Genomic DNA, 27,531 nt, shown 5'->3' with positions numbered 1-27,531 from the left:
GGCATTCTAGAACAAGTTTTATCAAGAACCATGGTAAACCATACTATCAACACAGTACATAGTGGTCTACAAGATAATCCTCACTTGTCCACACTTCTTTGTGCCCTCAACTCAATTGTCCATTATCAGGACCTATGATGTGCAACCAACATTAAAACAAATGATAAATAATACGAAATAAAATGTTTATTTTTAAATCCACGAGATGAAGAAACCATTGGCTCATTTTTATATTCAGGGTGTGTCCGTGGAGCACGTTTGTCGCCACCTACGTCAGATCGCCGGTCTGCAAGCCCACTTTAGACAACACGCTGTGAGGCTGATGTGCAGCGCTGTCGCTGCAGCAGATAAACCAGGCCACTATGATGTATATGTCTCACTGGTAAGCAGTGCCTTGAAAGCTTGTAATGCCTAGGACCGCCGGACACCGACAGTCTGTAACGAGCGAATCACAGTACAGTGCCATTAAAGTTGCGTTCCCCGTGCTGTTTTCGAGTTTCATCCTGAAAAATAAATTCCTTTTCTAAATTGCTGCTTTTCTAGCAATACAAAAGTTCTTCACTTTTGAGTGAAACATCGACCGAAAAAGTCGGCCCATGTTTAGTTATTGATATTATTACTTTACAATTCTGTTCTCACGTGGTAGGCTGGTTCCTGCCCCACAACGAACTGGGAGCCAGTCTGTGCCAGAAACAAAAAATGTTGTTTTTTTAAAGGGTTGCAGACGTCCAAGAAAAGAAAAAAAACGTGTTTTGTTGAAGAGCACGGTGAACGCAACTTCCAAGGATAGAACATTTTCACAGTAAATTGCATAACGGAACATGAACCGGCTTTTTAGAATTCTGTGCAACTGACATGGTCTTGTCCCTTGACTCCAGTGGGTGGAAACATCAGGAGTAGGCAGTGGCCTGGCGGAGGAGATCGCGGATGCTCTCATAGACCACCTCAGGCAACCGAGTACCAGTAGCTCCATCACGGTGGCTATCACAACGGTCAACAGACACACTAAGGGTACACCGCAAGAGCCTACCAAACAGGGTGAGTCCGGCCAGAGATTTATTTCCAATGCCCCCGTCTTTTCCTAAATACCCAGAGAAAAACTGATACTTTTAAAAAGACTTGCCCAAAATGGCTCAAGACGAGGAATGAGTAGTTTTCTAATTATTAACTTTGTCATAATGGACCCTTCCTGGCTGTTTTCATAAAAGATAATAAACTCAGTGCTGTTTGAGAGTGTGTGAGAAAACAATTTTCAAACTTGGAGGAATTCACAAACTTACTCACGATTGCACGCCCTTGAACAACACATTAAAATTAACTTGGTGGAGGTAAAAACCCAGTACAGAGTTTCCCCGACCCAAAATTCAATTATCTATACATGTGGAGTGACTGTTTTCCTATTTGGTATCTTTCTTCCCCTCCTCTCAGGTCCTGGTGTGATGTGGCTCCTGGGTTGTCTCACCGGTATCGTCCTGGTAGTATTACTGGGCGGTATCCTCCTCTGGGCCCGCTTCCACTACATGACCAAATCCGACGTGGAGCAGGCCCCACCCCAAGCCCCCTCCAGGAATCAGCCCACTGAGGGGAACCCTGCACAGGACTTGCCTACGAACCTCCGAGCCATCACAAACTCTGAACGCAGGGACAACCGCGCCCGGGCCAAGGAGGCCTTAGGGAGCAAAGATCCCCAAGTGACCGTTGCGCTGGTCAAAGAGGATGACCGCGACTCCACGGACGCTGACCATCGGGTCAAGCAGTGGCGTCACAAGGACAAAGCGCGCATCGTCATGGACATCTACAAAGCGGAAACGCAAGAAGCGCAGAGAAACAGACTTGAGATGCACGAAAGAACTAAGAAGAACGCCTCGCATGTGGAGCTGACAGTGTGCTAGCTGTGGCAGGGGAGGCTTAGGTCTGTGAAGCCTAGAATGGAAGAAGTCTGCATGCCAAAATCAGACAGACGTGGTGGACCAATGCCTACAATCTGAAGCCAAGATACGACCAGTGTCTGTTGGCCAAATGCTCAGTCAGTGTTGTGCCTCTTGACAAATCAAGATGGAAAGATTTGAAGTCGGGCGAAGGAATTTGTGATCTGAAAAGATCTGCATCTGTCAAAGAGGGTGTTGGGATGGACTCCGCGCGGGAATGGTAGAGGGTGCTAATTGTCCATTCACAAGAATGGGGGTGAAGTGGCTTGCCCAAGGACACAACCATTTATGATGAACAACGTATGAACGCAACTATACAATTAGGGCCTGTGGCACTCTATGGACTTCGTGAACGAACAGTCGAACAGTAGAGGTACACGCCATGTGCGCGCGCGTACTGGTTGGCGTGAATATTGCACGAAGTAGGCATGATAAATTTTTACTCTGAATGTGCACAAACCGATGTAGTGGGGCAGATAGGGGAAATATTTGGGGGGATGATTCACTTTGATGATTAAACCATGGCATTTGGCACACAGTCAGATTATGTCTTTCTTTTTTCCAAAATTTTCAAAATGGCTGCCACTGCTTGTTATTCTACCTGTATTTTTCAAAGGACAAATCTGCGATGGCTCTAAAGCCAAATATCTTTCTCATGACATACTCTGTGTGCCAAATGCCATGCTTGTATCATCAAAGGCACAATCCCATCACCTATCCGCCGTGCTAATTGCGTCTTTGCTTGAGCGTCAGGCATTGTGAGCAGTGCGTACAAATGTCCCGCCCAGTGGTCTCCCCCAAGTCTCTCAGTGTAACCGTTGAGGGCGTACTTGTGCGTAACCCTTAGGATATTATGGTTCGTGTCTGATCCTTCAAAAAAACTCCCACAGTGACTTCTAGGTGAGCAGAGTTCACATAGCAAGGCGCCACGCTTGTCACGTGACTGATCACATGACTTGTCACATGAACCAAAACGACCAAGTCTGTACTTCTGTGCTCAAAAGTACTAAAAAAAAAACTTTAACAAAAGCAGCTGTATATATTGTACAGTGTAAATGGAGTGTTCTATTCAGATGATATATATGTAAGTTAAGCTTGTTCATATTCTATATCGTTAATTTATCACGACAGAAAAAAACTCATTTGTTTTATTTCTTTTTTATCTTGTGTATAAACTCATTGTTTTTGTTTTTTTAACATGGGACTTAATTTTTTATTTTGTTTTTTTCTTAATGGGAAAAGACATTTGACCCCAGTGCTTTGTTAGAGACTTTGCCCACGTTTAAACGGCCCGATTTAAAAGATATTCTTAGTCTGTTTTATGAAGCAACAACAGATGTTAGTCTTCAAATCTTTTATTATTTTTAAAGTCTACTTTTTAGCATTTTTATAGCGGGCAGTTTAACCCACAAGCCGTGAGATATTTTTTGGGCATTTTGTTTCTTAACAAATTTTTTTTTTAACCGAAAACTATGAGACTTTTCCAGTCTTTTTTGAATCACATGATCTAGATACCCATTTTTATGAAGAAGAAAAAAATGGAGATATTGAAAAAAAGTTAAATTTAATTTTTCAAAACAGAGAGAAAATTAAGAGATATCAACAGAAGAGCAACATTAATTCGTGCTAGATTTACACCGTAAAGCAAAGAAAAAAATATCAACTCATTATTTTTTTACATTTCAGAAATCATTGTTCGAAAATAATTAACTAAAAGTCTATTTTAGAATTTTCAAATCATTCCTAAGTTTTATCGAAGACCGTAAGATTTGGCTTCTTGGACAAATAGTTCCACCGTAAATTTACGTATACTTTTTTATTGTTGGTCACAGACGATGAAAGATTTTTCTTAAATATTAAAAACGATGTATTTGTGTGTGTATGGAAGGATCAAATAGCAGTTCAAAATTTTGAAGAAGAAAACATTTTTGCCCCAAAGTGGAGAAACCTTTGATTTTTGTACGTGATTTTTATACTAATGATCTTCAAATCAAGTTATACATTACACCATTGAATGCATGATTTTGATAGAGAGAAAAAAATAGAGATTACTAAAGATTGATGAAAAAAACACATTTTGAATGGTAAATTAAAACTGTGAAATATCTGTGTTATCGATACCCTGCATTTTACCCCTCCCAAGTAGTTTTTTCCCTTGTTTTTGACATATTTCCCACAATTCATCTGGTAACAGAAAAAATGGAGTACATGTTATACCAGCTAATTAGTGTTATCAGGAATTATATTTAAACAAACTTGAATCGCCGATCCTGATTGGCTTATCCATGTTAACAAGATCGTACTGTCCGCATTTCTCAGAGTGCGTATTCTGCACTTTTCTAAAATATACACGTTTTCCTGCTACACATTGTAGCTTTTCATAGCGTACACGCTGCATCTTTACAGTACATCAAAGTTTGCTTGAAGATTCGTTTTTCCTAACTCACACTCTTGGAATGCAATGAATTCACAAATTTGGACGCCTTTTTGAAGTGTCGCATTTTTGACAGATTCCACCAACTTTTTGGTAATATTTGAGACACCATTTTTAAACAAAAGAATTTGATAGCAATAATTTTTTTTCATACAATTTCTATTTCAGTAAACTTTTACTTAAAATGGATGGACCAAGTCAATGAATGTGTTGTTAATTATATTACCAAGTGTTTTACCTTAAATGTTTCATTCTAGTTTCTCCAAGAGCAACGTAATGAACTGAATACGTTGGAAAGATTTTGTCTAAACACATTAAACATGCTTTCGTTTTTATTTATTTATTTATTTATTACTTGAGAAAAGTCTGATTTAAGATTCTTTGTTTTTTGTGTGTTTCTGTAAAGACTGAGTGTTGTATGAAAAGTAATAAAACTTCCTGTAAACTCCCTCATTTTTTATTAAAAGAATAATTGTATCTTTAAATATCAATTGTACTGAATTTGGAAAGTACTCGGCTATAAAGTGCTCTGGACCAAACGTTTGAGGGGGAAAATGTAAAGTGAATTTTTGGGGGTCTTACTCTTTTTTGTACTTGTGCTGTTAGTAATACACATACATCTTTTCTTGAAGATAATTCTGAAAATATTCACTTAGCGGTAATATACGATTTGAAAAAATATTAACAGATGACTTTTGTATAAACATACATATTTGCAGTGTTTGTGTCATGTTTTCTTGCGTAATGTGACTTTTTACTTTTATACAAGCTACAGCAGCAACTTCACCAATTATCTAGCTTTTTTAACCCTCCCCCCAGAAAAAAAACGTAACATAAATACATTAAAGGGCCCATGTGATTAATTTTGTTAAATGCAATTCATGAAATGTACCATTGTGTTCCATTTAACATCATTTTTAATCTTTATACTGCCTTTTTTAGGGCGTTTTTTGGGGTGTTTTTTGGTGTTTGCGGTAATGCAAAATTCCATATTCATGAGCAAAACCGTGATGTCATTCAAGGCAGAAACTTTAGTGTCACACCTGCTTCAGCAAAAAAAGTCACAAGAATTTTAGGGGTTTGCTAGGTTATATTTCTGCTTTCAGTGGTTCATAGTTGTTTCAATATATGACAGTAAGACAATGAGAAGACTTCATGCAGAAATGTTTTCAATAAGCAGAATTTGGGGTTTCAATTCGAAGAGAAAACCTTGACCTGAAGACTGTTCCTAAGGTGACGTCACAGCAACAGCGCCCTCAATTGTCAGGAAACCCATGAAATATTTTAAATGTTTACAAAAGTACACTTTGCAAAAACTTTTACCAAAAAGGGATGTCTCATAGTTTTATACAATTCTGGAGGAATGGATATTTGCTTCAAATATGCTCCAGTGTAAAATTCATTTTATAAAGCCTCTAACCTCTCAATTTTCCCATAAAAGGGCCACACTAGTACCGGTAATCTTCAAAAGCTTCAAAAGAAATGGTCAGCAGTAAACACCATATCCATATTAAGGCAAATTTACTGCCTCAAAAAGACATCGGCACAAGGATTTTTACATCAACAATAAGAATCACTTTCACAACACTAAAAATCCAGTTCGCCAAAAAGTTTACAAACATGCGTTTGCATTACTTTATTTACCCAAAAACATATTCAAATAAACTTACTAAATACTGAAAACATACCCATACAAAAATCCAATAAATGTGTTAAAATACAAAAAAATTATAATACGGAAAACTACTTGTTTAGCACTAGAGGCAAGAGCAAATGATATGACGACACAATTACAAGAAAAATGTAACTTCTGTTAAGTAAGGAAAATAAAATTGCACAAACATGGAATGACAGCGGAACTACTGTCCCAAATCAGCCACAATAAGGGTTTTGCATGATTTCCATTAGCCTTTTTGAGATATGGCAACCATAATAGGAGGGCGCTCTTTAGTTTGGGTACATACATTTTATTTACCCAGACTAATGGGCGACCTTGTGTGGGACTAAGACTTGAGTCCATTTCGAGTCACAATTTCTGTGACTTGGACTCGACATGAGTCACATTGGCAAAAGACTCGACCATCATGACTTGGACTCTACACTAATGACCTGTGCCTTACCAAAAACTTATCTTTGAAAAAGATAATTTTGATGATCATTTTCTGAAAGTAACATCGAACCAATGATAAAGAACTTTAAGCACACAAACTGTACCACACCACTCTCCAAGTGGTGCTGCAAATAATACCATGTGCCTTTCCCGATTTCCTGCGACAGTGCATCACTTACACAATGGTTACATGTATGTTTGTCCATGTAAATCCATTTCATACAAATGCGACTCGGACGTGGACTAGGACTTGAACGAAATGACTCAGACTCAACCCAAGTGACTCTAGACGCGGACTCGCACTCGACTCAAGTGATCATTATGGCTGCCATATCTCAAGAAGCCTGACTTGATTCAATACTGCAGGGCCCAGACAACATTACAAAACAGTTGCTTGGGGGAGTGACGTCCCAATTGTGTTAAAATATGAACAATATGACACTGGATGCAGCATATTCAGAAAAAAAAAGAGTTCCTGGTAAAAGTACCTTGTGGGCAGAGTTGTAATCAATTCTCAAGTTTGATCACCAGAAACAGGGCTTGAGCAATAGCTGGGGTAGTACTTTGCACTTGAATAGGTTATTACCCAACTTGAGACTGGTTGACTTGTGATTGACTTGTGGTGACTTGTGATTGACTTGTGATGACTTGTGACTGACTTTGTGATTGACTTGTGAGTTGTGATGACTTGTAATTGACTTGTGATGACTTGTGATTGACTTGTTATTGACTTGTTATTGACTTGTGATGACTGGTGATGGACTTGTGGTTGACTTGTGTTGACTTGTGTTGACTTGTGATGGACTTGCGGTTGACTTGTGTTGACTTGTGATGGACTTGTGGTGACTTGTGATGACTTGTGATGACTTGTGATGGACTTGTGTTGACTTGTGATGACTTGTGGTGACTTGTGATGACTTGTGATGACTTGTGATTGACTTATGATTGACTTGTGATTGACTTGTGATGTCTTGTGATGACTTGTGAATGACTTGTGATTGACTTGTGATGACTTGTGATTGACTTATGATGACTTGTGATGACTTGTGATTGACTTGTGATGACTTGTGATTGACTTGTGATGTCTTGTGATGACTTGTGAATGACTTGTGATTGACTTGTGATAACTTGTGATAACTTGTGATTGACTTGTGATCGACTTGTGAATGACTTGTGATGACTTGTGATTGACTTGAGATGACTTGTGATGACTTGTGATTGACTTGTGATGACTTGTGATTGACTTGTGATGACTTGTGACTTAGTTGATTACAACTCTGCTTGAGGTTAGGCTTAGGATTCAATATGAAAAACCATGTACATTTCCGATCAAGAAACTGACATGGTTGTACAAGTAGGACTATAATAAAAGGCTCTGGAAAAAAATAAATCACTGATAATATTTATAAGAAACAGATGGTAATTGTTGATACTTTTCAAATATTCTGCGGTACTCCAATATGAAGAGATTTTCAGAAAACACATCAATCTTGTAGCATAAAAATTCAAGTACAACATATAGCAATACAATCATGATAAAGAACAAAAAACTAAGTGAAACATTAATTGAAATTAAATTTCAGTCGAACAGAGAAGGGAACGGAACGTGTATATAACTTACATACACAGGTGCAATACAAAAACCATGGAATTAAATTAATGCACTCATTCATAACTGCTTCTTACACAGTAACATAAGTTACATTGTAACAAAATTTGTATCATTTCAAAAACAGCCTTTAACAAGTTTGTGCTGGATTTAATAGTACATTATCTGTATCCAATAACATAATATCAAATTATAAATTAAAACCCACTCAAAAAAAAAACACTTAAAAAATATGGATAATTTTCCATTCATTTCCCAAAGCATTTAGAATAAAGCTAATCACCAACTTCTGGGGTGCATTTTGTCAAATACGTTACGTTCCATTCCTGGGTAAAGAAGAACCCTGTAAGTTATAAAAAATTCAATTTGATTAGAGTTCTTCAGGAGATCAACACCTGAACTCAAATTTAAAGCAATTCAGGGAGTGACAAAATATTTTCAACAAAATATTCTCATTTAGCAAAACAATTGAACCACTTACATACAAAGTTTAAACATCAACTTAAAACGACATCACCATAGCATTGTCAAATCTAATTGCACATATACAGCAGTATTAACATAAACAACTGTTAAAATATATACACCAGTTTCATCTCACACTATATGTATTTCTGAAAACGGAGATGAGTGTTCAGAGTAAAGTTTGCCAGCCTTAGTATTTTGAAATGTAGCTTGTATAACTCTAGACATAAAGTTTTTTAAGTCCAGTCATTTAAGAAGGTGCTTGAAGGAGTGTGAACAATGATTTCACATCACTTTGTTTGTTGACCTCAATCTTTAGCAAAAATAGCAGTAAAGCTCCGCCAAAAGAATGTTTTCAAAAATCCAGTCATCGTGGTTAACAGTCACCATGGTAATAAGGTATTACAACCCAAAAGCAGACGTTTTACGGTCACTTTCAGGCAGTATTTAGGTAAACCCCCAAACCAATGAAAAAACAGAATTACAAATATATAGGAATTTTCATTACAAAACCTAATTTTGAAATCTTTTTAAATTTTAGCTCATAATCAAAGCACTGCTTTCACCTTTTGGTATAAATAACTGGGAAAATATGTATCTAGGGGTCTACATACAAAAAATATTACTTATAAAATTGAATTCAATGTACGAGTACATTTTAAACACAAACAGCATGATCTTTGAATAAATATTGCATAAAAAATATAAGAAAACACACCAAGTATCCCTCTCGGGATTACCAACATTTTTACCCACGTATATTTTACATTCAGCACAGATATATAAAAACAATAATACTAAGGTACCAAGAAAAATAAACACGAAAAAAATCGAAACTCTATTGTTTTTGTGAGAAGTACTGGTCAACAGCGCAGAGTACAAATATTGCAAAATGTATGAATTAATACTACATACCCAACACATCTACAATCCATAATCCAGTAGTGTGGTTAGATACATGTAAATACTGGGGAACACACATTTTAGCACTACAATTTAATCCTTGAGATTTAACAAGCATGGCAGCACATATTTTGTACACTCTTCAAATTCTGCACACTGCGCGAACACACACCTGTAACTTTCCTACGAAGATGGCTGTCTATGAGAGGGGCCTGCCTTGTCTTGTTTCAATTTAAGAATTCGAAACACAATATGTTGCAACCAATATACCTTTATTCCCAAACACCATTTTGGGATCCTAACTCTTTGACTTCCTTTTCCATGAAATCCTTGTTTTGTGACTATTATATTCAAAAGTAATTCAATACTGCTTAACAAGCACACACAATAATTTAAGGCCCATCACACTCAAGGGCAAATGCGAACATAAAGCAAAATTTATGTCAAAATTCGCAATGAAATTCACGAGTTGAAATGTGTTCAACTATTGTGAACTTGCATTAATATTATCTGCGGTGACATCACAATTTTGCATTAGCCTTCGTTTTTTTACACCCAATATAAACTAACAGGGTAAATAAGTGAACAAAAAAGAATTCCACCATTACTGTACATGTGCTAAAGTCTTACATGGATAACTCTTGAATTCAATAAAAAGGCAGCAAGTGTGTTTGGCACTTTTGCAAGTTTTCACAAATTTGTTTTAAATGGCTGCAGTTTGCTTTTAGTCTTGAAAGAACCGAAACTGCAAAACTTTCTAAAAAGTTCTATCCAATTTTTTTTTCAAAAGGCCAGATCAAATCTTGCAAACCCACTTGTAAACTTCACTTTGATTCTTAATGCCTTAAAGTTATTAATTTGGAGGGGGTTCTTGGAGAGCTTGGAGACAACCAGCAAGCGTATTTTGAAAAAAGTTTCAGAAAAAAAATCTTTTTAACCCATCCAACTCCACACATTATTTGGGGAGGAACTCCAGTATTTCCATCATTTACACACACATGTTACTGCAGTAAGCTGAGTTAACTACTCCTCTAAACTATTTTTATTTTTAATTAAAAAAACCTTCAATAAATTGCACACAAAGAATTAATATAAGGCAGTTAATAAAACATTCCACACAGAGGCACAATGCACTGTGGCCAAATAAAGTATAACTCAAAAAAGATGTGCAAGGCACACGTAGCAAAATCTTTGTGTAATTTTTTTCACGACAAAGTGCGTCGGTAAAACCTTTCATAACAGCGTTTCAGTCGACTGACCATATAACATTTCCAAATGTCACTCTAACTTCCTAAACAGAAAGATATTCTTTAAATTTAAAGATATTCTTTAAAACCAGAATTGTTCAAAGAAATTTTAGGGTCGCTGATTTTCAAAAATGTCTGTTACCATTTCAGGAAATTGTAAGTTCTGTTTCAACCATAAATCTGTGCAGGAAAATCCGTTTCCCTTTTTATGTGTGTCATATAGTGGATGTTCACTAGAAAAACAAGAACTGAGCCACATTTCTGTCCTTAACAATTGTGCGACAGACTTAACAGAAAAGAAAAACTGCCCAAAGCTGTACAACATGCTTGACGCTAAACAGGCTTACAGAAAATATTTTGAATGGTTTGTATCTCCTTCCATACACAAATCATAGGGTTCCCCCCAAAAAAGCTGAATTGTTACAAAAAGTGAATTCTGTTAATTCCATTCCGTTTTCCAGTGGAGCAGAAAATCATGGCCCTAAAATTTGTGAAAACATGATTTAGTATGTCACTTTTGTGATAAATGCAAATGATCCTATTCCTTTCAAAAATGTGGAACAAAGCAATCAGGCACAACAGTTGGAACAAGGGCGGATCCAGGGGGGGGGGGAAACAACAGGGGCCATTGCCATTCCCCCCCCCCCTCCCCAACCCAAACAAACCAAACATTTTTTTTAAAGTGACATCACAATAAAGGCAGGCACTGCGTACACGATCGTCTTTTCCTTAAAAGAAATTGGTTACCCAGTGGTCAGAAATTGCCTCAGATCACACCAACAGACCATCTGGAATCCAAAAATAAAAAGCTGGCCTCGAACCCCACGCCGTTATTTTTTGGACCCAGTTATTGGGGGACAAACTTTTTTTTTGGACCCCCCCCCAAAAAAAATTGTGTTCTGGATCCGCCCTTGAGTTGGAACAAAAATAACCTGTGAGAGATCTTCAAACCATGGATGTCGGCGACAGCAGGCCAGGGCTGAGTGGGCTCAGTGACTGATCTTCGCTGTCCAGATCCATACTGTCTCGGTCCGACATACAAGACATCGTCTCCACCACTACTTTATATTCCTGTATGGATTCATGCAACGACCACAGCTGACTGAGCAGGGACATGTCCAGTTGTCGCAGTCCAACCTAGGAGCAAAACAACACAAAACTTAAGACTTCCTCAGCTAGACAAAGGTGTTGACATATCTGTCTCACTGCTGTGTGTAAGTAAACACCTCAGTGAACACAGACATTACTAAACTTGCAGAATTGGGTAAATAAAATACAGTGGAAGTAAAGTAACAACACAAAAAAGAGCAATATGTTTGACAAAATAAAAATATTCAAATGCTAATAGCATTTTCCATCGTATCAACAATCTCAAAGCGCTTTACAATTATTCTCCCAGTCATTAGGCCATGCGACCACGCGGCAGCCGATATCAGCGCACATTCGGTCCTCTACCCTCACAGGTACCCATTCATACTCCTGGGTGGAGAGAGGCAATTGTAGTTAAGTATCTTGCCCAAGGACACAAACACCATGTTCCGGGCTGGGTTCGAACCCATGCACCATCGTACATGAGTCAAACACCCTAACCACTGGACCATGGCATTCTACAGGAATTATACGGGCAAGACATTTTTAAGGTCTTACCACTCGACCACCGAGCTTGCAGGATCGGTTGGCTGGTTCGAACCTGATGTACATGTAGCAGCGGGTACCGCAATTAAACTATTCATAAGAATTTTACATCGGGTGATGTAAATCAATATTAGGTTTCAAGTGAAAGAACGAGTCAAGTTGGCCTGATTTTGATTCTCATTTTTTGTACATGTATGCACTTTGGGTCTCAGTATGCAAGAAATACATGAACAGCACCCCCTACATTCAGTTGGAGTCCAGCTCCCCGCCCCTCCCTCCACTGTTCAAATTTTCCCCAGATGCCGGCTCCCCGCCCCCTGCAGAAACAAATTTGATAAGAAATCGTTGCTTCTTTCATCATGAAAATCTCACCATTTCTTTCCTCAGCATAGCAAGAGCCCCGTCAAGGTTCCCCTGAGGAACCGACACCCGTTTGGGTCTCCCTCTCTTTGGGGGTGCCTTCCCCAATCCGATGGCGGCACCCCCGGACGACAAGGAAGACGAAGACGTAGAATTATCCTCCTCCGCAGTCTTGGAGGAGGACAGATTCTCTTGGATCATGTTCTTGTGGGCCTGTATGCGTAGCGTTTCTCGCCACGTCCCACTGTTGGCGTTCAGAAGACTGCTGAGGCTTTTGGGTAATGGGGGCAGGCCCGGGGTGTCCATGGGCCCCGTGGCAAGTTGTCTGTCCCTGGATGGGGACTTGCGGACTCGCATGGTGACGCCGGCTGTGGCACTGGCAGTGGGCGAGACAGCCTTTGCCATGATGTTATCTTATCTGGTAATGGTTGAGAAAGCGAAAGGTGACATGTTACTAGAATCAGTCTTCAAAAGCCAGAGCTACCATGGAGGAACATTTATTTTGTCACTTAAATCATTTAATTACCATGGGACAATATGAACGTGTATAATCACCAAGCATGAGTGATTCATTATCATAAACATCAATCATTAACTTTGATTGTGATTGTCACCAAAATTGTAATCCATTTCACCATCACATCATAACATTTATTTTCATTAGTGTTATTATTTATTCAGCCAACAGTTAAAGAACAAAAGAGCACATGAACATTTCAAAAACTTGTAAGTGATAAAAAATTTAAGCCATTAAAAAAACCCAAAAAACTAGGCAGGGCAAGCCGAATGGTGCCAAAAAAGGATAAGATTGAGGGCAAGGGGAGGGAACATTTTGAAGCTGGCCAGTGCAAACAAAAGTGTACTGAAACCAGTGTTGTAGTCGAGTACATTTCCATGAGTACAAATAAGAGTACGAGTACTTTGCCATGAGTACAAGTATGAGTACGAGTACTTTGCCATGAGTACTACAAATACAAGGCAATTTTGTTCCATGAGTACGAGTACCAACAAAATGTACCGGTACTTAAGTACAAGTAGTCTAGTGTAGGCCCTACGGTTACAAAATCATTGACTGAAAGTAAAACACGGTACCTCATAAAAAAAACCCTGTCTATTCATGTTCACAATGTCAACATAGATTATTTAATATAAATAAGGTCTATTAAATAAACAACTAAACTTGATAACACAAGGAAGTATGCAAAATAATTAAATAAAATTAAATAAATATGACTAAAAAATAACAATCTATGAACTCATGCATCAAAAGTTAGGTTAATGGAAGAAATAATAGACAGAGTGCAGTTCCAGATGCCAGTTGCCATTTCTTTGGTTGTGTACAAAGTCTATGGAGAGTCGAGTGCATTTTCAAAGTAGGCCTATTTTTTTAACAAAATTGGAAATGTTTCTCAGTCCCCCGATTCATGTCTTTTCAACATTTGTGGAATGACTGACCTTCATTGAGATAATATGTGAGGAAAAAAGTGGCGTCAGATTGCAACATTCTTTTCGAAATAATGTATCCTCGATTCCTCCATAATCTGCACAGAGATAGCGTTTTGCATGCGGCACGCGCATGCGTTGCCAAACGCAAATAAAAAAGATGAGTGCGTAGAAATAGAAATAGGGTCTGACGATATAAAATTAGAACTAGAAGAAAGTGATTGAATGATAGAAATAAAGAGGGAACAATAATTTTAAAAGGATAACAATTAACATCTTACAAAAAAAAGGAAAAGGGACGAAAAAACATTTATTAAGAAAAACCATCTCCTTTTTCATTCAAACCACCAGCATCATCTTATCCTACATACCCTCACTTTCATCATAACGTTAGGCCCTACAAGACATACAATTTAAAAAGGCATCTTCCATTCTTTCCAATTCATTTTCACCATCACTCACTCGCTAAAACCATGGAGGAAGAAAAACTGAGGAGAAACATGGGAAAATATCATCAATACAACAATTCTGTTCAAAGAAAGGAACTTACCAAATCCAAAATTAAAGCCCGATCTGCATCACCCTCTTCTTTGTCTCATGTTCTCAGAAAGTCATTGCACAAGAGAGACCAGAATGTTAAGAATGCACGCACAAAAATGTGACGGTCGTCTGCTAACATGCCATGTACAAACCTGTACAAATGATGAGTCAGAAAATTATGAGCTGACTGATCTAACCACAAACATGACCAACAAACTGTACATATATTTGCGGTAATAGGTGAAATATTTCGTGTACTTTTACACTTACATTTCACTGCTTCATCGTTTTTTATTTTAATTAATAAGGAATTTTGCCACAGAATTTATTTAGGTAAACCGTAAAGTCATGAAACTGAAGCAATGCCACACTGAATGATACACGATTGAAGTGATAACTGGTACCCGATAAATATTTTACCAGATGTACGTACGGTCGTCTTCGGATGCTGTGTACCATTGAACTGGCAATCAGCGTTGAGCAAGTCAATCGGCAACCCCTTTTAAGTCGAAAAAGTAATATATTTCGGTTGTAAATCATGGCATTTACATTTGTCGCATTTTGCTACTTACTGGCGATGCTACTAGCAGCCGTACTGATATTTTTCGCGATATTTCACGTGAGTATTTTGCAAGATCCAGCCTAGATATCCGTTGATTGTTTTGGTTTGTATTGCGGCAAAGGGTGGGCGTTTATTTCCGACACAAAGGAAGACGGGGGGAAAGTGGGTGTGGACTGTGGGTTGGTTGGTATGGTATTTTGTAGCCCCAAAAATGTGGCCAATTGGAAAGATTCCCATATCTGGCCATCACTTATTTTTCCCTTAAATGACCTATCAGCCATCAGAAAGTGATAATATGTCCTAAAAAGTCAAAATTCGCAGTGACAAATTTTGAATTTTTACTGAGAAAACACTGACTTTACAAATTAAATTTTTAGACCAGTCCCATAGGGTTTGTGCACAGGGTGAAAAGTGATGGCCAGATATGGGAATCTTTGCGGCCAATTTACTGGACAACCTCCGTAAATAAAGGTGGTACCTGGACCATTTACCCGAAAATACGCTTTAGAATAGAAGCACACTCACATAATTAAAGCAATAGATACGGTAGGCCCTAATTAGTGATTTAGTCTCCCCTGTTTCAGACATGACATCTATATTTCGTGTAATTTCCAGGTTCGTTTGCACACATTTTCGTATCTAAATTCCAACACGAAATTACACAAAAAGTACATGTCTGAAAAAGGGGGGACTAATTTTCTATCCCTATAAAGAGGGTGAGTATGCTTCTAAAAAAAAGCGTAAATAAACTACACATAAACTCTAATTGTGAAAATCTACACTTTCGGGTAGATGTTCCAAGTGTGGCCTTTCTGTACAGAGGATACTGGGCCCTATCATATCAAATTTTCTTTGATCCATTGAAGTCCGAAGTAGCATTAGGTCTGTTTCCCATCTCCTGAATACAAAGTCACAACAACGATGTAAACATGGCGCCAGACGGCAAGCCATGAATACATTGTCTCAGAATAATTATCGACAGAATGAGTCATGTGGTGTTAAGTACCATTACTCTCTTAACTTACTAGGCATACTAGGATGCAATCTCAATCCTGAGAAATCCTGCGACTGACATCACGTAAAAGTTGCATATATAGACTCAGTCCTGCAAACTCCTCCAGTATTTTTTAATGTTTTCCTTGGATGGGTGACCACTGCCTCAATCCTGCAAATTCCTCCATCTATCACTGTCAGTATGCTGAGGCAGAGCCAGTGACATCCTGGAGTAGTGCGGAGGATTTCAAGTATAATCTAGGCCTTAATTTATGCACAGCCCGGCTTAGCATAAACAATACAAGGTCTAGCCCAAGACCTTGACACAGTGCATCCTCCAAAATCAGCCACATGTTGTTGCCATGTAGCCTCAATCCTGCAAACTTCTCAATTTTGCAAAGAGCATTTTGAAGGATTTGGGGAAGGTTAGGCTTAATCCAAGTAAATTTTTTGATAGTAAATTGGAAGGCTACTTTTGGTATAAATGTCAGTGATGGTTCAGACCGATTGAAAATGTTGCTAATTTCTTTTGCTTTGCCTCTCAGATAATTGCATTTGATGAACTGAAGACGGACTACAAGAACCCAATTGATCAGTGCAACAGTCTGAATCCGGTAGGACACATTTCGACATGAATCTTAACCCTAACTCCCCAGCATAAATTACTAGGAACCATACCAATTCAGGCAAATTCCAACACCCACATGGGAAATCGTGCACACACACTGTTGGACTTAGTTTCTGGATGTATGCCAACCCCAGTGTAAAAGACCATCAGTTTAGGGGTACTGTACCTATCCCAACAGATTTAAACAAAACCTGCTGTTGAACTTTGATGGGTTGAGTTTGGTTAGGGTTAATGATAATCACTACTTGTTGCTCATCCCTGTCTGTTTCTGCCCTTGTTTGTTCAATCTTGTTCTAAAAGTGGCTCTCAAAACTTTGTGCAGTACGTCTCCAATCACATAAGTTTACCATCAAACTGGAGATTTCTCTTACATAAACATCATGGCTTTATTTCCCCCTGTGACAGCTTGTGCTACCGGAGTACATTGTCCACATCTTCTACAATGTGTTGTTCCTTGCGGCGTTGCAGTTTGGGACGCTTGTCTTCAACATCCCCCTCATTGCCTACCATATCTACAGGTAAGCTTCAGAAGTGTGTGTGCATGTCTTAGAAAGAGTGTACATCCTTTCGCCAATATTGTGGTTGTGTACAAAGTTTAAAGCTATAGTCCATCATTTGCAGCCATCCGAAAAAGTAACTGTCGTATTGTTGTTGAAAAACATACTTGGTTGAAAGATAGTAAGTGGACTAAACTCCCTGTGAAATTAATCTTTCTGGCAAGCTATCATTTTGAAGTAATCAACGAAAGAAGGCCTTTCCAATGGTGCGTCTTAAGACGCACCGTAGGAAAATTTAAAGTAGTAGTTCGTTTTGTTATTCGGCGCAGCACGCGCAAGCATTGGCACGACGCACAGGCGCGCGCGGTTGCTATAATTCGTCAGATCAGTGCGTAACATCGCGTAAAGCTGCAATTCAAAACAATTCAAAACATGATTCAGCAACTTTTGATTTGAAATTGAGATCCTAGAATGCTGTTTTTCTCGGAATATACAGCTGAAGCTGAGCTGAAACTTCATCAGGTTAGTTGTTCAGTATCCTTCATTAGATTTTGACCACTTTTGTTGCTTCAAACGAACAAAATGCACAAATTACAAATGATGGACTATATCTTTAACGGGAGTGGGAACAATTTTCAGACTGACCAACACATTTGCAATTACGCGGAAAAGTACCTTCCGATTTTAATGCCAGAAGCTTTGCTCATAGTGAAGATAGGATTGGTTTCGAATACCCTGTGAAATTATTCTGGTTGAAATGGTATTGTTTGGAAGAAAACAAACGTTGAAGGTGGTTTTGAAATTGGATGCCATGGGCACACTGTTTTACACTCATTAGCAGAGTCCAGTTACAAGACCCAGAAAATCGTGCATGTTTTCTCTATTTTCTTATAGTAAAAAGTATCCACTGAGCTGAAAGTTGAACAGGTTACTTGTAATGCACCCTACTTAAGATTTTTTAACAATTTTGAAAAAGTGATTCTGATTTTATCCAGTAGTTGTAATGCTGTTTAGAATCAACTCAGAATTTCTCCAGCAAGAAAATGTAAAACTCTCAGAAAATAACACCAGTAAACTGCTTATAGTGACTCATCCTATGAAAAGAACACTGATTATTTAGAAACCAAAAAGTGGTTCCAGATTTTTCCAGAGTTTTACAGGAGATCAAAATTGGTTTGACCTGTGATGTGGTACCTGGAAATTAGAAGTTCTGTAGAGTTTATTTCTTTCCAAAGTTTCTCAATCATTCAGGGATGTGATTTCTCCGGTTTTATCCGGAAATCCGTTTTTTTTGGGCATCAAAAGTCCACCAACGTGAATCGTGTGAATCCGTTGAGAAAATAGGGGGGTAGAATGTGCTAATTAATTATTCATAATGAGTTTTGCTTGCCGAAATATCCGAAATTTACTTACGGACATAAACTTCATTGATCGATATGTATGCCGCACGCACATATTGGACACCCAATGTGAGAACGAAGTTGAAGACCATGCGTTGCCATTAGTGTGTTTATGATTTTTCGCTCGGGGCCGAGGTTGTGGTTATGTAGGTCTAGTTCCTGTGTCGGTACTCGAGATGCACGTGTTGCGCTTGTCAGGTGTGCAGACGAGTGCAGCATGGTACACTGGTACCCTTCGCGTGCTAACAGAATCAATGCTATGATGAAGGACCGGAACCAGTGACTACTGCAAGTACTCACAGGTTCGTTTTCCGTGCGTATAATCGGCCGAAGTTGGATCGTAAAAATAGTAAAAATACCAAACAACCATCGATGGAAAAAGAGGATTTCTGCAAATTAATTCACAGAACGTGATCTTCATTTTCTGTGTATGTATTTTCCATTGAAATGACGAGATTGCAAAACTCGAACCTGTGGAGAAACATCGTAACGTGTTTCTGCAGTCCTGCAGAATTTTCGGCCACTTGGGACGGGCCGCCGGCCGTACACAGTGCAGCAATGCACACTATACTGCGCCGGGCCGGCCGTGTGTACGGCGCGATGTTCGGTCGGCCAGACTGAATGTTTGCGGCGCTAGCGGCCGTGATGTACATGTACGTTAAGCATAATTGTGGAATGACCCACCTCAAATATATAGATTTTTAATTAGGTGAGTCAAGTTTTAATCACTTTTGATGGCTAGTCTTGATAATTTTTGTGGCGCAAATGAGAATAATCCAGGCACAAAATACATGAAATATAAACAATTCCTTGCTTTACTACAAATATAGAAATGGTGAAATATTTTTTTCCAAACAATACTACCGACGCTATTTTGAAAGGCATGTTATCGGAAGCAGAAGTGATTTAAGTTTACAATTTTGATTTTTTTTTTACAAAAATATTACAAGATCTCCTCTGAAATGCTCTAAAATGCACCAGAAAGCTTTTAAAGTTCAAAATTTTTCGGGGCCCTTAAGTGGGCCCCGAACCCACGCCGTGGCTTCGCAGGTTGTTGTATCACAACAAAAATTCCCCTACAGGGTTGAAAAAATTCTTAGGAGAACAGCATGGTTCTCAACTTTGAGTACAGAAAAAACTTTATTAGAACAACATTACATTTAAACAAATAAAGGAAAATTCTTCATAAAATGAAAACAAATTCTGCTTCAGAATTTCAGAGGAAAGTGCCCGGTAATTGCCTCAGATTGCACCACAGAGCATCTAAAATCAAAAATTTTCCGGGGCCCTTAAGCGGGCCCCGGACCCCACGCCGTAATGGCTTCGCACTCGCCGGAGTTTGCACTTCATGCATAAAATTTTCAGGTTTTTTTTGTCACAGACCAATCACATCCCTGATCATTGAACTCATGTTGGAATCATCCCTTCCCCAGACTTGTCAAGCAGTACCCGGAGTCTACTGTCAAGAAACTAAAACCAGCTTCTACACAGAGTTCAGATTCTCACCAAAAAAAAGTCATGATTCAGATTTCAAGATATGGAATTGATTCCATTTGATTCTAGCCCAGGTTTCACCCAAGCCTAGTGGTTAACTCAGAAAATAAAACAATACGTGTCGAGCCAAGATGTTACAAAGTTGTCAAGTCGAAGAGTGGAGAGCAGTTTCTCTTACTTCAGTTACTCCCTTTCTCCCTTATCCAGATATGCCAACCGGCCAGTCATGAGCTCCCCGGGCCTGTATGATCCCACGACGATTATGAACGCCGACGTCCTGTCACGGTGTATGAGGGAAGGGTGGATTAAACTAGCCTTCTATCTCATCTCCTTCTTTTACTATCTTTACAGGTAAGTGATCAATCCTAGAGTAATATATACTGTTGTGGATTGATTCGAATGGTGAAGTAAAAAGTGCCTACCAAGATGATCGAAGGAATGTTTCATTTTCCGTGAGGGAAGTGGAATGTTCCATGGATCACCTCAAGTTGTTACGTTGGTTGCTGTAGTACGTTTTAGAGCAAAGCTGCCATGCCATAGACTTCTTGGCTGTGCATGGTAAAATAGTAAATATAGCACAAATCATGTGACCCGCTCTCAGCCAATCAAGATACAGAATCTGTGGGTGAGGTGTAATAATACTTTTTAGAGCAAAGCTGCCATGCTATAGTCTTGGCTGTGCATGGTAAAATAGTAAAAATAGCGAATATCATGTGACCCGCTCTCAGCCAATCAAGATACAGAATCTGTGGGCGAGGTGTAATAATACTTTTTAGAGCAAAGCTGCCATGCTATAGTCTTCTTGGCTGTGCATAGTAAAATAGTAAGAATAGGGAATACCATGTGACTAACTCTCAGCCAATCAAGAGACAGAATATGTCAGTGAGGTGTAATGATTCACTAAAGTGTCCAAAGAAAGACTTTTAATTCAGCTTTTTCTTATCTAGCACAATTCATGCATCAAGTGTTTTTGAGAATATAAATATGGTACTGCTTTTAATCGAAGTGACAATTTAAGTCTGTCTGTGCTAATTGTGGACTTCTGAATTTGCATTCAGAGCCATGGTTACACATATTGTTGGCATACTCTAGACAACAATAACAACAACAATTTGGTGCAATAATAGCGCTTTATACCAAAGGTCTCAAAGCTCTTCACAATTATTACCCCTGTTCATCAGGCTATGAGACCAGTTTTTTGCAGCAGCTCGAGATCAGCGCATTCTGGTCTCTACCTTCACAGGTACCCATTTATACTCCTGGGTGGAGAGAGGCAATTGTTGTAAAGTGTCTTGCCCAAGAACACAAGCACCATGTTCCCGGTCAGGGTTTGAACCCCGTACCACGGCACACGAGTCGAACACCGTAACCATTGGACCACATAGTTTTTTGATGAACTTTATACAACCCAAACCTGACTTTTCTGTCTTGGAATTCTTCCTTTTGTTGTAATCATGTTTGTTGAACTAAACAAGTTACTAAATATGCATTCCTTGCTTTGTGTTTTTGCCTTCAGCATGATCTACGTGTTGGTTTCATCAACATAAAAAAAAACTACACCAGAAAGGTCAGGAGAGCCAGCTGAATTGAGGGATTGTTTTTCTATTTTAGGTAAAAATAAATAGCTTAATCGGAGTTTGTATCTTTTATTTGTAAGTGTGTGTTTTGTGGAAAAATGCCAAACCATCTTAAGTTGTATTCATTTTGTTTTTCTTGTTGGGTTTCAAAGAAACATCATGATGTGAAAATTTGTATTTTACAGTCTTTCACTGACTAAATAAATAAGAAGATTTTTTTCAAGTGGCATGTTTGTTGTATAAAAAAAAAACATGCGAAGAGTTATCCTTGCTTATCTCAGATCCTGAAAACCCAACAGGAGGGTGGTGTAGACTTTGGCAGGATTGATGAAGGTAGACCCTGTGGGGTTTTATGAATTTAGAACATTTGTATTTTAATACAATAAAAAAAACATTTGTTTTTTGGAAGATTTGGTCTAGGTAGTTACATGTAGATTAGCAGTTTAATTCATTGAAAATGTCAAAAGTCTCAATTAAGTTTTCATATCAAAGGTCAAGTGTCAAACTTCTAAATTAAGTTATCATATCATAGAATGTGTTTCTGAGCAAGTTAACATGGCTCACTCAGAGTGCGTTCGATTACTTCCCCCAGCTTACCCGCGCCTGGGTCCTCGCATAATGACAGGCATGCGCAGTGGAGCTAAATAAACGAACATTTTCGGGTGAAGTTTCGTGCAAGAGCTGGAAACATGGGCGTCGCCAGGATTTTTTTCTAGAAGGAGGCAAAACATATTTTCCAAAAAAATTCCTGTATTTCTCAACATATTCTTGATTTATTAGTTTTAGAGGGGGGCAGGGACATTGTGCCCCTATAGTGTTCTTCCTGTTTTTTTTTTTGGTTGCTTTTTTTTTGGGGGGGGGGGTTGAGTTGCACCCCGCCCTTGCCCCCCTCGCGGAGGCTGCATCCAAATCAATTAACTGTCTAGAGCACGTCCACGCCCAGTGAAAATACGCGGGGACGCGCTGACAATAATTAGTAGCCATAGCTCCTTGCATAGAGCTACATAGGGTTTGTAGCTCTATGCTCCGTGGAAGCCCGTTTTGGACACGGCCTGAGCTGAGGCGCCCGCCGGACGTTGCATGGCCTTATGGGATACTTACCCAAGTAACCGGCTCGGCGAGTCGGTTACTTGGGCCAGGCTCGAGTAAGCGCGAGAAGTCACGTGAGAGGTAAATCGAACGCTGTCGCGCTTGCACGAGTAAGCGCAGTTATCGAACGTACTGCTAGTGAGATTGAGTTGTATCTATATGGTTAAAGTTGCATTCCCAGTGTCTGGCTGCCAATAATTCAAGTAATAATTCAGTAACTAAACATGGGCCACATGGAAAACATTTGTTTCGGTCAAAGTATCATTCAAAGTGAGTAACGTTTGTATTGCTGGGAAAATAGCAATTCAGCAAAGGAATATAATTTTTTTGCAGTATGAACCCCGTAAACAGCACAGGGAATGCAAGTTTAAGGCATTTACCAAGTTAGCGTAAGCAAGTTTTTAGTTACAAGGTGCAAGTACATTGTATTGTTTTAGTGTCAAAGGGGTACCAACCAGTGCATTGTATAGTGCATTTCTGAAATTTCAAAATTTGGCATTTCATTTGAAATGTGCTGAAAGAATTTTGATCGTTAATTTAATATTAACCCTGACCATCCCAAATCCTGCAAAATCATCTTTGCAAAATGGAGGATTTTGCAGGATTGAGGCTATAAAGAATTGAGGCTGATTTTGGAGGATGCACTGTGTCAAGGTCTTAGGCCGGACCTTGTGTTGTTTGTGTTCAGCCGTGCATAAATTTAGGGCTAAATTATACTTGAAATCCTCCGCACTGCTCCAGGATGTCACTGGCTCTGCCTCAACATATTGACAGTTATTGCTTGAGGAATTTGCAGGATTCAGGCAGTGGTCACCCCTCCAAGGACCACAGTCAAGAAATAACGGAGGATTTTGCAGGATTGAGGCTGTATGCAATTTTTACATGGAGGCAATTGGAGGATTTTGCAGGATTGGGGTTGCATCCTAGCAAAAATGCCTAGGGAGTTAGGTTTAATAAGTACCTCAGGGTAAATAGATTCTTGTTGATAATTTACAATCAAAACAGACAGCTTTTAAGTAGTGGTATACAAGCTTCCTATGCATATTATTTTATGTGAATACTCAAGTAAATATTTCGTGCTCGTTATACACAAGCTCAAATCTAAAAGTAAAAACGCAGAGAAATCATTCCACTGTTTGAATTTAGTGATTCCGAATTGAAACTGGATGATTTTTAAACAATCGTTTCAATTTTCTTAACCGTAACCCTTCTGGAACCTTCAAAATCCACAGACTATTTTGGAGGGTTTTGCTGCATCTAGGACCGTAGTCACGGTACAGACTAGCTACAGTTACTTTTACATGAGGCTCAATGCTCTTCTCGAGTTAGGAGGAGAAGGAATGTGTCATCATAATAATGTGATGCTTATATTGCGCTTAATACCAAAGTCGCGAAGGGCTCCACAATTCTTACCGCTGTTCAACAGGCGAGACTAGTTTTTTTTCCAGCAGCATGAGATCAACGCAATCTGGTCTCTATGCTCACAGGTACCAGGGTACAGGGAGGCAATTGTAGTAAAGTGTCTTGCCCAAGAACACAAGTACTTGAAAATCATCGCAATCTGGACTTTACCCTCACAGGTACCAGGGTATAGAGAGGCAATTGCAGTAAAGTGCCTTGCCCAAGAACACAAGTACTCGAAAATCATCGCAATCTGGTCTCTACCCTCACAGGTACCAGGTAAGAGAGAGGCAATTGTAGTAAAGTGTCTTGCCCAAGAACACAAGTACTCGAAAATCATCGCAATCTGGTCTTTACCCTCACAGGTACCAGGGAAGAGAGGCAATTGCAGTAAAGTGTCTTGCCCAAGAACACAGGCACCATTTTCCTCAATCAGGGTTAAAACTCACGCACATCACACACGAGTTGGACACTGTTGCCATTGGAACATGGTGCTCTATACAGATTTGTTACTGAATTACACTGCCCAAACCCATCAAATGTTGGGCTTCATCTGAATTTGCCACTGTGTTTCATGTCTAACTATCTCAAATGCAACGCTGCTTCTTCTCATGTAAAGACATGGCAATTTCTTGATGTCCTCAAGACTAGCACATAGTTATTACTTTATTCCATGGTTTCAGTTGAACTTCTTGGGCATATGGACATGCTAGATGATGGCAAAAAAAACCCAGATATTGTAAAAAAAATTACAAATTGTTCATTCTGTTGTAGAAAATATATGAAGCACTTGTGAAAATAATCACGACATCTATCATTGTATTAATATAGTATTTGTCTGTAGTTCATCCAGTGGTCTAGGAATACCTGCTGGAATGGTTTTTTTTATGTTGCACTAAACTGTATGTAAATTTAAGCATTATTAATTTTCTGTAAGGAAAAAAAACCTCAAGTGAACATGACGTGTAATACTTTGTCTATAATTATTTGACTACGGAATCAATTTCCTTTAATTAGAAGGAGTTTAAACAATGCGTAATTATCAATGAGCAGATAAAGACCTTTACCATGGATGGTATGCATGGTAGGCTGGTTGTCCTCAGCAGACATTAGTTTGAGCCGATATGTCCATCATAATGAGAGAATTAAAGTGTGATAGTGCAATGTTTAGCATTGTTAAAGTTGCACTATCCATGCCCCACAGCATATTGAATTTTTTTTTTGGAATTAATTTTCAATTTGTATATTTTATTTAAACAGAAAAAAACCTAATATTCTTCCGTTTGGGCATTTTCAACCCTCTGAAACTATACTCGGGACACAAATGATTCAAAATTTGCACTTATTCCATAAATGTTTGTGATTTCTTTTGTGTACGATGCCTCATTCAAACGTGAGTAACTTTCGTATCGCTCAAAAAAATAATAGCAATTTAAAAACCAAATGTACATTTCAGGGTGAAAGTCAAAAATAGCATGGGGAGACAACTTTAAGGGATGAGAAAGGGTATGACTTCTTCAAACCCTGGCTCTTCTAAATCCACCAGGAGGATTTGACAGGATTCAGGAAGAATGAGCCTAGTCATTTCTTATTTAACATGGGACTTTGTACCCCCTGAAAGTTGAAGTGCAAAAAATGTGTCATGAATTTTCCACTGGTTTTCTGCATAGTCAAAGATTTTGGTCATGTTTCTTGTATGCCAACAGCAATGGTTTTAACTTTGAGTATTTATGGATGTTTACTTAAGTTGATAATCTTCATTTATTAACCATAAGATGGAAGGTTTTTGAAGAATTTAAGAAACGGAGTGTATAAAAAGTTGTACATTTTCCTAAGAATTCATACCATAAAAAAAATGATCGTTGTAATTCTTGTACTATTACTACATTTGCATTGACATAAACTAATTTCCATTAATAATGAATTTATGGTAATGAATTTAGACTTTTAGATAATAAACTTGAAAACAAATGTTGCGAAATGGACAAATTGAATGGTGGTTCTTCTTTTAGGGGGTTGGAATATTGTATTTGTGCAAACTATTTGCGCAAAGTAACCATCATGGGATGGGGTGTATGTAAACACACTTACAATGTCTTTTGAATATATTAAAAATATAAGTCAATTTTGTCAATCTTTAAAATCAATCGCGGGAACAAGTGATACGCCATGCATCGCAAAGGTGACTGATTAAGGCATTTTAATCGACAGTTAATATTTTTTATAATCGGTTCAGAAAGATTACTTTTTTCACTTTTTGCCACGCATGATAAACATTTGATTTGGAAGAATTGATTGCCACAAAAATGCAAATTAGAGTTTTGTTCACTGTGCCTCATTCCTTCCTTCTCGCCCTTTTCCGCATAATTAGAATAAAGTATGATTAAAATTTAACAGCAGGGACGGATGAATACCAGGCCGACTCCGACACTTTCCTAAATTTTAGAGAGAGAGAAAATAGAGGGCGCTATTTATGGAGACCAATGTTTCTTGACGCATGGAATCCGTTCCGTTCACTGCTCCATCACTCGCGATTAATTTTTTTTTGGGGGGGGGGGGATAAGTCCACCCCTGCATCTACGGAAATAAGATTTTAACCAAAGTTTCATTCAAATTAAAGATAAAATCGTAAAGATGGCAATGTGTCCATGACACCCCCCCCCCAAAAAAATCATATCATGTCTGGCATTTTTAGAAAACTTATAAAACTCTTTCTGGTAGAATAAAATTACCTGTCTGTAACTGAAAAGGTGTATAAAACTGTAAAGGTCCATAAAAATAACTCATCAAAATTCAAACACCTCAACAAGTTAGCCTCTTAGCTTCATAATGAATTGATGGAATTTGCACCATTTTACTGAACCGTGTACATCGTATGTGCAAAATGCAACACCCCCCCCCCCTAAAAAAAACCACTCTCAGACATGCTGATAATTCTGACAATATTACCGCTGATAGTGAACAAGCGAATGACTGCGTAATTGACAACATTTACGCTCGAATCAATTCCTTCGTGCAAATCGCATTTTCTTTCGACCTGCTGGCCACGAAAATCCAAATTGAGTTTATTCTGTGAGCAGCTGGGCAGAAAAAAAAACTAGCCACTTCTCTCGGATCTGCAAGATTATGAAAAGCAACTTCCTCCATGAGTGGATGAAGACGTTTTCACAATTTCAGTCTACTTTCCGAAATTGACTCCGCCTATGATGTGGAAGA

At 38.6% G+C, this 27,531-nt stretch overlaps 3 protein-coding genes across 4 annotated transcripts in view; 2 read left to right on the top strand and 1 right to left on the bottom strand.

Annotated features, from left to right (window-relative positions):
- LOC119745302 (protein jagged-1b-like) overlaps nt 1-2,475 on the top strand; it is a 54,032-nt gene extending 51,557 nt beyond the window's left edge. The window contains exons 23-25 of the mRNA XM_038221568.1: nt 239-382; nt 879-1,038; nt 1,429-2,475. Of these exons, the coding sequence (XP_038077496.1) occupies nt 239-382; nt 879-1,038; nt 1,429-1,892 (768 nt within the window). The 3' untranslated portion in view covers nt 1,893-2,475. The remainder of the gene's footprint in view (nt 1-238; nt 383-878; nt 1,039-1,428) is intronic.
- An 8,313-nt stretch (nt 2,476-10,788) lies between these two features.
- On the bottom strand, nt 10,789-15,048 carry LOC119745614 (leucine repeat adapter protein 25-like). Of its 2 annotated transcripts, none has more exons than XM_038222100.1 (4): nt 14,685-15,044; nt 12,704-13,109; nt 11,620-11,833; nt 10,789-11,287 (listed from the first exon to the last, which is right to left on the bottom strand). In XM_038222100.1, exons 2-3 carry the CDS (start codon nt 13,094-13,096, stop codon nt 11,642-11,644), a joined length of 585 nt encoding a protein of 194 aa, XP_038078028.1. In that variant the 5' UTR covers nt 13,097-13,109; nt 14,685-15,044; the 3' UTR covers nt 10,789-11,287; nt 11,620-11,641. The 2 variants fall into 2 exon arrangements, with proteins under 2 accessions (XP_038078028.1, XP_038078029.1); XM_038222101.1 differs by lacking the exon at nt 10,789-11,287 and having other exon boundaries at nt 11,555-11,833; nt 14,685-14,826; nt 14,945-15,048.
- Nucleotides 15,049-15,119: 71 nt separating this feature from the next.
- LOC119745615 (protein cornichon homolog 1-like) lies at nt 15,120-22,252 on the top strand. The gene is made up of 5 exons (XM_038222103.1): nt 15,120-15,293; nt 16,775-16,843; nt 17,263-17,375; nt 20,456-20,599; nt 21,765-22,252. Exons 1-5 carry the CDS (start codon nt 15,213-15,215, stop codon nt 21,793-21,795), a joined length of 438 nt encoding a protein of 145 aa, XP_038078031.1. The 5' UTR covers nt 15,120-15,212; the 3' UTR covers nt 21,796-22,252.
- The last annotated feature ends 5,279 nt before the right edge of the window (nt 22,253-27,531 follow it).

Source organism: Patiria miniata, unplaced genomic scaffold, assembly GCF_015706575.1.
Source record: "Patiria miniata isolate m_02_andy unplaced genomic scaffold, ASM1570657v1 HiC_scaffold_7, whole genome shotgun sequence".
Classification (NCBI taxonomy): Eukaryota; Metazoa; Echinodermata; class Asteroidea; order Valvatida; family Asterinidae; genus Patiria; species Patiria miniata.
The sequence above is the reverse complement of the archived record's forward strand: the minus strand, read 5'-3'. Positions and strand labels throughout refer to the sequence as shown.